Here is a 13,336-nt window from a genome sequence, read left to right as displayed (position 1 = left end):
TGTCTTTGAACCAACAAGGCAAGCTCTAAAGAAATATCATACCAATATCTAACAGGTAAGGCTTCCTTGCACACTGCGGCACAAGCAGTGCTAGCTGAAAAATTTGGCTTTATATACTGGACAAATTGCAGGGACCAAGAGAATCAGCACTGGTGTCTGTACTTACTTTTCACTTGAAGATACAAATAATGGAAATGCCAAGTTCATTAGGCAAGCATTCAGTAAACCTCAGTTAAAAAGAGGCACCTCAATCCACATTTAGTCATCTAGGTAAGAACAATTTAACTATCCATTCTGAGCAAAACCATGGCTATCTGTGAAATCAGATTATAATCAGCTGAATTTAGGAGATTTAAGTTATAGGTTGAATATGAGTCTACCTATCTTTTGTTTTTACATAGCCATTACAAAGAGTTTGAACTTCCTTCTTAAATAACAGCTGCTTTGCAAACCAAGCATTATTTTAATAGAAAAATATGTGATGCACTTTTACGAGATGTAGACTTGAAAACATTATGAGACACTGCTGTTAATGTTTCTTAATGTTTCCGCATTATTATAAACCTGTTGTTATTGGAGTGCAAGAATTATATACCAGACTAATACTCTTAAGTGCATTTCTTGATTTGCTCACCATGGTCTATAATATAGGTACTGTGTTTAGCTAGCTGGATTAAAATATCAATGAATTATATTAAGAGGTACTTCAAAATGCTTCTCCTCAAGTGTTATGCAGTGCTCCTACTGCAGAAAAAAACACTGTCTTTCAGAAATAAGAGCTATTTGGGTAACCTATTCATCACTGGGTATCATTTGTGGCAGCTGCATGATGATATTGTTCACTCCATGATTCTGACTCCAATTAAATCTGATGCAGTAGATGACATGTGAAAGGCTGACAAAACCGTATTTATGGTAGGGGCTGTGCTTTGGAGGAAACTTTTCAGAGACACCTTGAGCCCTAAGAACTAGTATATCTGGTATGTAGAAGCTGCAGCTAAAATAACTTGTCCTTTGAACTCTGATCTACCATTATGTTATTTCTGATATAGCTATAAAGTTGAATTGTCACAGGCAAGGTTAAATACAGAAAACATATGGAAGCTATGACAAGCCATAGGTACCCCGATCTATTTGGTGTGGAAACCAGAAAGCAAAAACATAACAACACAAGGCCAGCCTTCTGAGTTTAGTGCATTCTGTCTCCTTAGTGAGGTTCAAAAACACCAGTACAATATGCAACATTTACATACTTCAGTATATTAGTCTTTGTTTCCAGCTGGCTCACTGCCAGTCAACACTTTCACCACCATAGTTAAAAGAGCCATTCAGCAAAGCTGAATGGAAACTCTTCACTGTGAATTTGAACAGAATCTCAGTAACTCCCTCTCAGAAATGCATGTCCTGCAAGGAAAACTTATAACAAATTTTTTGTTGCTCTTCCCTGAAGCTCAGTAGCTACTAATGTGCAGAACATGCAGAGAACCTTACATTTATTCTTCAAGAAACAGAAAATTACTGAACTACCTACTGTGTGTTTGCCAGTTAACTACTTTTACCACATTATTCAATTTACTGTTGTAAAGGGAAATAATTTTTATTATTTTCAAGAGCAAGTGCCTGGTCCTACTGCAAGCCAGCTCACAACTCTTATTTAGTGTGAAATACTGAACTGAATTTTCAAAACCAAACCATGCAGCGGAGATACCAGTTGTAACACCAAAGCTATAGTCCATGAAAATCACCAGAATCAAACAGGCTTTCTTAAAATACAGGAAGAAAGATTGCATTCGAAGTTGCCAGAAGAAATTAGGCTAATGGACTTGCTAAAAATGGTAGAAATAACTCTAATGTCTACATAGAAAAGCTATTTCTGTGGATTTATTTCCATGAGCATTAAAAATGCAATCAAGTGTTTCACATGGATCTTCCAACAAAACAAAACCTAAAAGCATTATTTTTTCCCCTTAACTATATAAAAAATGTAGAGAAAGAAACATGCAAACATACCCAATACCTTACACATGCCATTAATACAGATATCTCGGCTGTGCCTTCCTTCAAAGCAGGGTGTACCATCAGTGACTGCATCCAACATCTTCTCTGAAAAATGGCGATCTATTGGGCGACAGTGGAGCTCGCAGGGGTTAGCTGAAAGGAAAATGAAATAATTCCTCAGAAAATATTTCAGCAGGACATTGACATGCAGTGTACACGGAATAACGGTGTGTCTTCATTCTACCATCTACCCACTTTCTCTGGCATTTAATGACAAGTAATGGCATAATTAGAAGCAATTAACAAAGCCACAATACCATTGCTAACAGAGTGTAAGAGGACTGATAGATGCAACTAGTACAGAGAACAGCTGGAGCCCAATGTCCTCACACCTCCACAAATTCTCTTGCTGACATACTAACACCCAAGTGAGTCAAGCAATAACAAGGTCTTCAATTGCAAAGTAGAAAGGGACAGGAGACCAGCAAACCCAGCTGTCATCAGTGAGGGGAAAAGAGGAACCAAGGAGTAAGACTATGAGAGATAAGCAACTGCTTTTCATAACCTGATGACTGAGTGATTTCAGGTATATTTTACAACTCCTGATCAGTTCTGCCACTAATGAAATGACTGCTTCAGTCAAGGGACATATCACTGCTTATTTTCAGACATTTGCTGGCAGTTACTACATTATTCCAACCACTCCACTTTTTTTCCTGCTTGTCAATTTATGAAATAGAGATAATGTTGGTACATCTGACAGATCCGGGCTGTTCTTGCATAGATGCACGAATGGAAAAACTGCAGCAAAAGCAATCTGTGGGTTTCTAAAACAAGATTTTCCACAACATCCCAGATTAATTCTAATCTGTGCATGGATTTAGTAGAGCCAAATAAAAACAATGGAGAACAACAAGAGTTCAAAGAAAGACAGAGAAACTGTGAAGTTTTATGGGCAGAGGCTAAGGGAACTGGGACTGTTCAGAGAAGGCTCAAGGGAGACCTTACTACTCTCTGCAACTGCCTGAAAGGAGACTGTGGTGAGGTGGGGGTTGACCTTTTTTCCCAGGTGTGGCTGGATGAGAAGTAATGGCCTTAGGTTGAACCTACAGCAATTTGTTCATTCTCAGCAAAATGAAATCCTTTGCACAGCAAAGCCATAGGTGTTGAAGATGTTAGCTTTGGGAACTTTATCAGACCGATTTGGAGCCATTTTAATAAAATCTCTCTGGGTGCTACAGAGGAACCTCTACAGAGTCACAGCTTCATCAACAGCCAACAAAAGCTGCTCACTTCCCTGCTCTGAAAGCCATACAGGGTAACTATAGATGGATATCCTGGGTGATGAATTACTGTTTCCCTTTCCTCCTTTCTTGATCTTGCTTTTGTCATACAAAGAACTGCATTCAAAATTGAAGGAGTTTCAAGTAATGAGAAAAATTCAATTTTTGGCTAATGCAAAGAAACCAAATCATTTCCTTTGAAAGGATTTATGCTTTTGAAGGGGGAAATTCACTTTTATACCTCTGATTTGTACAGCACCAATATACACACAGCACCATGCTGTGCACAAAACTGGGAGCAGCACCTGGCTCCAGGGTGCTTGCAATGCCAGCGCTGACTCCTGCACAGTCTTAGTTCTAATTATTAATCACATTTATGTAAACAGCATTTCTGTAGAACTGGGACCCAGAAACTAAAAAAGAGGATCCACCAGGAAAATCAAAACCTTAATGAGGAGTGAGCTTTGTGTTTTTCCACTTGTTGGTAGAGCTAAAATGGTGCCTAAAACCTGACAAGAGTGACATGTTTGTGTCATCTCAAATTAGGATGCTTTTGTAAAGAAAGGGCAATAGAAGAATTAGTGGCAGAAGAAACACATGGACTAAGGTTATGAAACTGGAGGAAATCAAGTTGATAACGAGTCATGTTCAAGAATATCAGCAGAGATGGAGCTATAAGTCTCAGGCAAGAACATCAAGTTTGTAAACCTTATCAGCCCTCAGCCCCTCTGCAAAAACTGTTAGACAAAACATCTGTCACATTTATTTTACTTTTATCTGAAGCAGTCTTTTTTCTTTCTAGTTTGATCTCTTTCATGCTCTAAAGTTTGCTCCACCTTGTTTACCTCCTCAGTGCACCATTTTTTAACAGCAAAGCACAGTAGCCAGTCTGTCAAAAGACTTCCAGTTAGCCCATGACCCACTCAAAATTCATCCAGACACAGATTTTACATAAAGCCACTTCAGTTTTACACTGTTCAGAATAAAATACGTGAAGTATTACTCTGATATCTGTATCTCCTCCCAAGCTGTATGTTGGCATAACAAGCAGAATGATACCCAATTCCATTTTAGAAATCAGTCAGTTCAAAAAAATGTGCTGGCACAGCCCAGTTGCAATGATGGTCTAAGTATATATAAGACTAAACTGAGATCAGTGCAAGCATCAGGGTTGCTCAGATGGAAATCTTCAAAGCAGCTGGTTTAGTTTCTGTCACTTCAGCAAATTTGATTAACTCATGATGAGACTTTAAAAAGGTTGTTACATTTTAGGAAGTTTTTAAGCCAAAATACACATCAAATCTTACAATTGAACATAAACATGAAATACTTGATCCAGCTGTTAAACACTCATTAATGAACACCTGGGTAGAACCATGTCAGTTTTAACCCAGGTTTACCCATTCCTCCCCACATAGGATTGAAGCCACTTTTTTCTGCTCCAGTCTAGACTGTATTTAAATCATAATAATTATAATACTAATTCCCCCAACCCTCTAGATAGCCAGAAATAAAGAACTCTATGTGTATTCTCAAGATTATATTTACTACTCTGGTTGCTACTGCTTGTTCTGACTTTCGCAGGCACGAAGAGCTGCTCTCTAGTATAGAGAGAACTAGAGTGTAGCGTGTAGAACTACACTCTAGTTCTCTCTATACTACCTGAGCTGAGGGTGTCAGAACTGCATTACGAAGTACAATTACATGAAACTTGATGTCATACTCAGGAGTGAAAGTAGAAGAGTTACATTTACACTGAACTAATAAGACCACAGCATCTTGCTTTTCAAACTCAGTTACAAGGGGCTTTTTGGCCTCCAACTCCATGTGGTACACCTTTTGAAAGTCTTTTTAAATAGCTCATATTTAATTCAATCTCTTTTCTAAAGCAACACTTGATTTTTTAAGACTTTTTCCTTTAAACCATGACTGTCATTCTGGAAATGCAATGGCTCTAGTTGGACATAACATATTAGCTGAGGTGCCTTCAATGCTCAGCAGCCCAGAAAAATTGTATCTTTTCTTTTATGCACACTGCTCACATCCTACATCAAGAACATCATGCTGTTTTGAAGCGGGACAGGATCAGCCATAGAATAGTATCAGATATAATGGAATCCCAAGCGTAAGGGTTCTCTTTAGTAGCCATTGACTTAGTTGTAATCAGAACAGGGCTAAGGTAGCAAGACTGCAAAGCTGATTAAAAATCCTAAAATTCAGGATTATTACTTTTTTTTTTTTTTTTTTCTTTTTTTTCCCCTGTGTATATCAGAATAGAAGTCATATTCACAGAGTATAAACAGAACAACATGAAGATAACCAGAAAAGAGCACAGTCCCTGCTCAGAGTAGAAATACAGAATGTGAATGTTTCTCTCTTAGCTGAATCACTGGAGTATGTGTGCTGGAAGGGTCACTTTAATGTGACAGAGAAGGATGTGAATAATATGACTGCTGGGAGATGATAAGGCCTCAATATTTTTTTTCCTCTCTATCACTAGGAATAAAAGAAGTGGGTCTCCACTTCTGAACCCCCTGCCAGTGCGTGCTTGCGGGAAGTCTGAATTGGATAAGGAAATCCAAAACAAAGAAAATTAGAAAATACAATCATCAGACAGACAAAACATGTAAAACGAAAGGTATTTTATCACACTAACCTAACTTGGTGCTCCAGTGGCAGCAGAAATAACAACTTGCACTGTTAGCTGAGACCCTGTGAGTATCAGTACAGATCTTATTTGACACACAGGCATGTTTTGGAAGAAGTATGAGATTTTCAGTACTTCAGCTACTTTAGCTCCTGTCTGCCAGCACATGAGCTGATCCTAGCACTGACTGAGAACAGAAAGTTGTTTACATAATTACTTTTATCACTTCAGCATGAAACTCAAACTGACTACACTGACTTTAAATCCCAGGTAGCTATCATGTTCAGATAAATATAATTTGTGAAAAGGTAGGAAATAAATAGATGTGGGCTGAGCATGATGGCCAGAGAAGTTGTTTAGTACCAAATTCTGCATAAAGCAATGCAGGGACCTGAATCAAGCAATTCAGAAAATACCCTGACCAGAGCCACTGTATGCTTTAGCCACATTTGAACCTTAATGTTCTCTTCATATCGAGCCTCTCAGGGGTACTACGTACTCTAGTGTGAGCAGATGGGTGTCTGTGCTCCACAGTTAATCTAAAGTAAATCTGTGCAAGCCCCTAGGAGGCTAAAACTCATTTTAAACAGGAGGAAAAATCTCCAAGTATTTATAGCCTCAAATATAATTAGTCTAGGTAACAGCAAAGTATCATTCACTCCTTTTCTTCCTGTTTGCTTGTTAAAACTACATGTGGCATACTGAGCTCTTCACAGGGAAATCTTTGTTCTTTTATAAGGGTACAATTTACACAATATTGTAGGACATAAAAGCAGTGTTTAATTAAGTGACAGTGACTAGAATAGGGTTATTAAAACTATGAAATCAAAGATGCAAGGGTTCATTCACCATTTACCCTTTTTCTAGAAGGATGAGGGAACACAAAAATTACCAGCATCTAAAAGATTTCTAAATCAGGTTTCCATCTCAACTAAACGTTTTCACACAAAAACTGTTATATTACTCAGGGTTTGGGAAATCTTCAAAACATTTTCTTTCACCCTTATATCACACATATAGGATGAGATAATTGAAGATGTCTAATAGTAAAACATAAACCAAAACCTTCTTGGAAGCATGATTAATGTTGGAACAGAATGCTATGAAAATTCTTTAAAATTGGATGACATTAGTTTAATGGCAAACAAAAGCCTTGAAAATACAGAAGAAACTGCTCACTCTGGAGCAGCCTCAGTACCAATAACAAGTAGACTTTCACACCAATTCAAAACTCTGGAGTATGGCAAGTAAAATCCACAAAAGAGAAGGAAAAAGATCAGACCATACCAGACTAGACTAGGCTAGAGTAGAATAGAATAAAAACAATTCTAAGAGACTTAAAAAGATCAAGTCCAACTGGCTGACCACTTCAAAATTACAAGTTGAATTTTGAGCTTCATTTTTTCTTTAAAAACAAATTACACAGATAGCTGCTTCTGTTAGCTCCTTAAATTTTCACATAAACCAGATTTAGGCTTCATGGTACTAACTATTGCCCCTATACTTAGTAACAAGATGTTACAAAGCAAGAGATAATTTTCCCAAGTACTCTGAAGACTTTTAATTCAGGAACTTTTGAACCTAAATAGATGCTTCCCATAGATCTGTAAAACTATACCAGAAATTTTAAAATTCACAACTTAGTACCTGTGTTATAGACTGGCACCCAGTGGTAAAACTCATTTTGGTAGGGAACTGTGTCAAACTCAGTGCATTGCATCTGGCGAAAAGTTGGCAAGCCTTTCCGACAGGGGCTGATGTTACACATGCGATAGCGTTTCCTTTCTCCAGTGCAGTAGTCTCCTCCAAACTGTGGTCTGCAAAAAGAACATTGAGACTGGGATGTGATATTGAGAGAAAAGTAGTTTCAAACAAGCCGTGGCTTTCAGGCTCCAGTGAGATAACAAAGTGAATCAGAAACCTTTATAGGATAAACACACCTTTCACACATTCAAACACTTGAACATACCAGTATGAAGTATGAGGTTTTAGAGATATCCTGTATCTTGGTACAAGCAGGAAGAAGTGCTCGTACACTGCCCAGCTAAGCTTATGACAAAATTGCCTTATCAAACAATCTTCTCTAAAACACTGTATTTTCCACACTGTTTGATAGATCTTCCAGAAAGATTGAGTGATTCTTCAAAATTAGATGTAGGGTCCTCATGAACTCAAGTATGTATTAGAAAACTCTGCCCATCACATTCTGTACCTATCAGTTCATGTATATAAAGATGAAAACAAAGCTGATGACTAACTAAAAACATGAAAGGCAAGTCCTTGATTCCCCTCAGGAACAAAATGCTTCCTATTGTTCCCATTCTTTGTATGAATATTTATTTATTCATGACAGTGCTATTAAATCTACATTTATAGCGTTTATGCAAAGCCTGCATGCAAAATAACAGGATTTTTATTTATTTATTTGTTTATTTTTCTTCTATTTTCTGCAGAAGTAAGCTTTATGGAAGGTAAGGATTAAAGAGTGATACAATGATTTTATAAGGTGAGCCAAGTGAATTTCACACAAGTTATGCTTAACTTGGGGTACCCAATGGTAAACCAGAGGCACACAAAAATGTCTCCTACATCCTAAGTACCACAAAGATCTTGAATAAAAGGCATAAAAGATTGTGTACTCAGCTTACTCTGGGTTATCACATGGTCTCTCTGCACTCTGAACTCCTGCCCCACAGGTCCTTGTGCAATGGGACCAGGATGACCAAGCACCCCATCCACCATGGATTGCTTCTGGAGTTTTGCCCACTGTAATGCACTCACCAGAGAAGCACCACTGAAGAGAGAAGAGAAATGACAAACAAGACTATTACAGCACAGAAAAATATTACATTAACTGCTTGCTACTTCAGTTCCTGAAGATTGACAACTTCAGTGGAAATTGAAAAGCAGATATCAAAGGGTGCCTCTCTTTTACAGTTAAACAATAGCAGAGATTCTCATGGTTTTTCTGCAAACATTTTGCAGGCACCAAACCTCACACCTTGTTTTCTCCACACCGAGTTCCATCCGCAGCAGCATCCAGTTTAGAGCGGCAGGAGCCTTTCACTGAGCACCAGAGTGTTTGGCAGAGGTTCTGGAAAAGAAAGAAAACTGCTGCAATATAAAGAAGAGCTCAAGAACTCCTGTGGTTAAAAGTATTTCCACAGCTTTGTACATCAATTTACAAACCTTATAAGGGCTGTGTTTCCAGAGACATGTTCAGAGTTCTCCACAAGTTAGGACACACCAAGAGTCTGTACTTTGTTAGCACACAAAGAGGGACAAATACCTAACAATGAATACTTTCTGCCAAGCAAGTTAACTGAACTATGTGAGTTTAAATATTCTCCTCATTGGCTGCTCACCTTCCAGCTACATAGAGGAAAAATTACAGTGTTTGGGAACTACTGTTTATAGTGAAGATGAACAGAGTGTATTATTTTCACATTAAAAGTACAATGTAATATGCATTTTTTTATTGCTGCTTGCTTGTAAACAGTGAAATCAAAGAAGGTTACCAAAGTCTGTCAGGTAGGTGAAAACAACATCTTGTCTACAAGTGTAACAGCCATGTCATGAGCTCCCAAAATCTGAGGCAGAAAAAGAGGTCTCTTGAAACAGCCAAGCAGGCAATGAGGTGGTACTCTAAAAAGCAGGCCAGGGTAGCTGGCTGTAAAAAAAACAACAGCTGGTAGCCTGAGTAGAATAGGGACTCTAATTAGTGATCGCTGGCATATTAATAAGGTCAGAAGCTGGTGTCATGCAATTCCACATCAGTAAAGCACAAACTTAAGCTGTTGTTGCACAAGCAGCGGTCTTTCTACAGATAGGACAGACATCCCTAGAGTGAAAGATAGCAGGTCAAAAATCATTGCAACAACATTATAACATATCCTCTTCAAACAAGCAGAACTATTCTCTGAGGATATACATGAGGCCAGTTCTCCCTTGACATAGGTGGTTAAGGTATCTCTGGAAGACTTTCCTCAGTTCACATACACATAAGCATGACTTTTAGTTGACACACAGGAATCCCATGTGCTTAGGACATGCTGAATGAGTAGGGCTTTGTGTGAAAGCACATTTCCAAGCTGGAGAAACCAGAGATGTAAAAGAAACTGTGCAGTTCCAACTGGAACAGCAAAAGTAAAAGCCTGTGGACTCTGTATCAGGTTTTGTCTGAGGGTATTTAACTGCAGAGTTCAGTACTGGAATCAGAGTTCAGCTGCCAATGGGATCCTCAAAGTAAAAAGCATTCTGGGCTTGAGAGACATGGCAGAAACTGGATACTTGGGAAGATGCAGCTCCAATAAACCAGCAGCATTTGGCTGAGTTTGAAATCAAAATATGGCTGCTGATTTTAGTCCTGCTTCTATTTAAAATAGCAGAGCTTGGAGGTAGTCTCCTTTGAGAGAAATGCTTCTTATTTTCCTTGAGCATTGTGTGTTATACAAAACATCTCTAATTACTTCACATATCTAGTTGGGAATATATTGTCTGGGGTATTGCAGTTCTGCTCATTCAGCCACTTTTAGGTGATATTTACAAGACAGAAGTTGTTCTGCAGTTCCTATTTATAGTTCAAGAAAGGTATTACTTTGCAACTCTCTGTGGCACCATCATTGTCTGCATGTAAAAGCAGAGCTGTCCGAATGTTCCAGATGGTGAATATTTCTTCATTATGAAATTCACCCATTATTTTTAGCTGCTAAATATAGAATATGCTTCATTCATGTGCCTAAGACACACTACTACACTGTGCTTCAAATGCCAGAGAAAGAATCACAGAAACAGAGAAAATCCTGAGTTGCAAGGAACCCACAGGGATCACTGAGGCCACCCTCTAGCTCCACACAGCACCACCCAAACCCAACATCTAAGAGCAGTGTCCCAGTGCTCTGTGAGCTCCAGCAGCTCAGGGCTGTGCCTGCAGCCTGGGCAGCCCTGACTCAAGGCAAGGCAAGTGAGTGGTGTACACTTCCCACTCAGTCTGTGAGATGAGGGTCTGTACCTTAAGAAGTCCAATGTAAAAAATCCCAGTTTCACTAAAGTCTGTAGAAGTTTGGAGGTAAGGAGTGGGTTATAAGAGAAGGATGTTGAGCTTCCGTTATCTGTAGAAAGCTAAAAGTTTACTTACCATTTGGAAAGCTCCTCTCCCTAATCTGTATATTGCTTTTTATTTTTAATTTTTCTTATTACAGGGACAACACGCATGTACTTCACAAGACACTTGGAGTGCCTGCAACTTAACTGGTTCATGGAAACCACTATCTGAATTCTAAAGCTCAGTTTTTGCTAAGTGTAATTGCTGGACACCTGGGCATCTTCATCTAAATACAGATTCTTCTCTGTGGATCGAATTCAGATAGACATTAAGAGTTGCGCAACAAACATAGTTCTGTCAGTGACTGTTAAGTAAACAGTGGAAAGGCAAATAATAGTCGGACCTCTTAGATGAAATGCCAGGCAGACTACACTATTCACAATTCATTTCCTTGCCAGTTGCAGCTACCTGCAAAACAAAGTCCTTGCAATAAAAAGCAAAATAAAATAATACCAATTAGTTTTCTGACACATGCTTACACAATTGTAAAATTGGTCAATCAAAAGATGTCAAATGTAAAGGTCTACTAGGTTCAAACCAAAGGAGACACAGAATAAACCAGAGCTGCAAAATTACACTTCAATTTTCTATCTGTACCATTGGACAAATTACAGTAGCTGGGGAAACTGGAACAGCAAATGAAAGTAATTTTTCAATACCTCCTTCAGATTCAGTAGTTGCAGGTCAACATTGGTAATCATGTTATCTATTAAGGCTAAGGAGATTAATCAGAAATAATCCCTCTAATAGGATACACTAAATGAGGATACACATAATTATCCGAATGGAATAAACAATCAAGATCAGCAGTCCCCACTCCACAGCTGTGTGCAATACCTTGCCTAGAGAAGACACTACTGCCACAGCCCTTCTTAACATGTGGATGAAACATACTGCTGCCTTCAGTGTTTGCTGAATACTGAAGCCCTAAACTCATCAAAATTTAGTGATCACTTAGCTAGTTTAGCACTTGGAACCACTATATCTGAACTGAACTATAAAAGTACTGGCTGAGCCAACTAGCTCTGATGCTAGGTACAGTTACAATAGCATAGCACGGCACCATAGCTAATACGATCTGTCACCCTGCATTACTTTCTAGCTCTTATGGGGAACTGTGTTGATGTCAGTATAATGTTCTTATGCATCTCTGTTTTGCTGTGCTGTGAGATAAAGCCGCAGGGTACTATCCAAATTACCCATTTGTGTATATAAATCTCATGCATGATGGGGACTTAAAGATTCTTTGGGGGACATGGATTGGAATTTCTTTTAATTACTTGGACTACCAAGAATGTGAAAAGTCAAGACACCAGAAAACAGCACAACCCAGATTTCTTCAGAAAATATTTTCTGTAACTAAATGGTTGCTGCCAGAAATATTTTGGCAGTATCTTGTTTTTTGAAAATGTGACTCCACTGATACCTAACTTAAGCTCACTAATAGAAGTTTCAAGTCAAAATTACTCCACCCAGCGGAGAACAGGCATTTAATAGCAGATATGGGCCCAGACACAGTGAATGTCTTTGAATAAACAAAGCATATAGAACAATAACTCACTTGCAGAATCTGTAGTATGCAGTTAAAATACCATGTTAGGCAATGTCTGTACTGCATACATAGCCTATAAGACTGAACATGCTGTATGTTGTTAGCAACTGAATTTCAGTGATTGTGTTTCCACACTGTTGAAAAGGAGTAAGTTATCATTAGCGGAATGAATAAAAATATACAACACTCACATCCACATCTTCACAGAAGGTAGCATTGGAACCATACTGAAGCTGGCACTGGTGATGCACATCATAAATCACCCCTGGAGCAATGACTGGGGACTTTAAGACTTCTTTTTGGGGGATATCATCCAGACAGAATCCCCACCCTCGGCTAAAAGACAAGAATTGCATACTGAAAAAAACAAACAAAACAGAACACCCAACTCCAAATCAAAAGAACAATCAACCACACTTTTTGATAATTCCATGCAAGTCTGCATTTTTTTATATAGCCTTCAGAAACAACTCTTCCATATTCCAGCTAAGATATGCTGAGGGGCTACTACCAAACAGCACTCACTTCTGGTAGTTAATGAAATTTTAAAGAAGAACAAAGAAAAATCCTGAAGAAACAGCATAGCATAGCAAAATAGAGATCAATAAATCAGAATAGACTACAGTTCAGTTGGAAGGCATCTTCACAGAACATCAAGTTCAATTGCCCGACTACTTCAGGGCTATCCAAAAGCCAAAGCACACCACTGAGGGCATTATCCAAATGCCGCCTGAACACTGAATCACAGAATC

At 38.5% G+C, this 13,336-nt stretch overlaps 1 protein-coding gene across 1 annotated transcript in view; it reads right to left on the bottom strand.

The window, feature by feature from the left end:
* Positions 1 to 13,336, bottom strand: part of ADAMTS12 (ADAM metallopeptidase with thrombospondin type 1 motif 12) — a 149,048-nt gene that overhangs the window by 45,425 nt on the left and 90,287 nt on the right. The window contains exons 9-13 of the mRNA XM_015848413.3: positions 12,776 to 12,920; positions 8,930 to 9,022; positions 8,577 to 8,722; positions 7,576 to 7,745; positions 2,018 to 2,151 (exon numbers count right to left, since the gene is read on the bottom strand). Coding sequence (XP_015703899.2) covers positions 2,018 to 2,151; positions 7,576 to 7,745; positions 8,577 to 8,722; positions 8,930 to 9,022; positions 12,776 to 12,920 — 688 coding nt within the window. The remainder of the gene's footprint in view (positions 1 to 2,017; positions 2,152 to 7,575; positions 7,746 to 8,576; positions 8,723 to 8,929; positions 9,023 to 12,775; positions 12,921 to 13,336) is intronic.

This window comes from Coturnix japonica, chromosome Z, assembly GCF_054131305.1.
Source record: "Coturnix japonica strain WE chromosome Z, WE-NBRP24, whole genome shotgun sequence".
NCBI classification, from domain to species: domain Eukaryota; kingdom Metazoa; phylum Chordata; class Aves; order Galliformes; family Phasianidae; genus Coturnix; species Coturnix japonica.
Note: the sequence above shows the minus strand (reverse complement) of the source record. Positions and strands in the feature narration are given on the sequence as shown.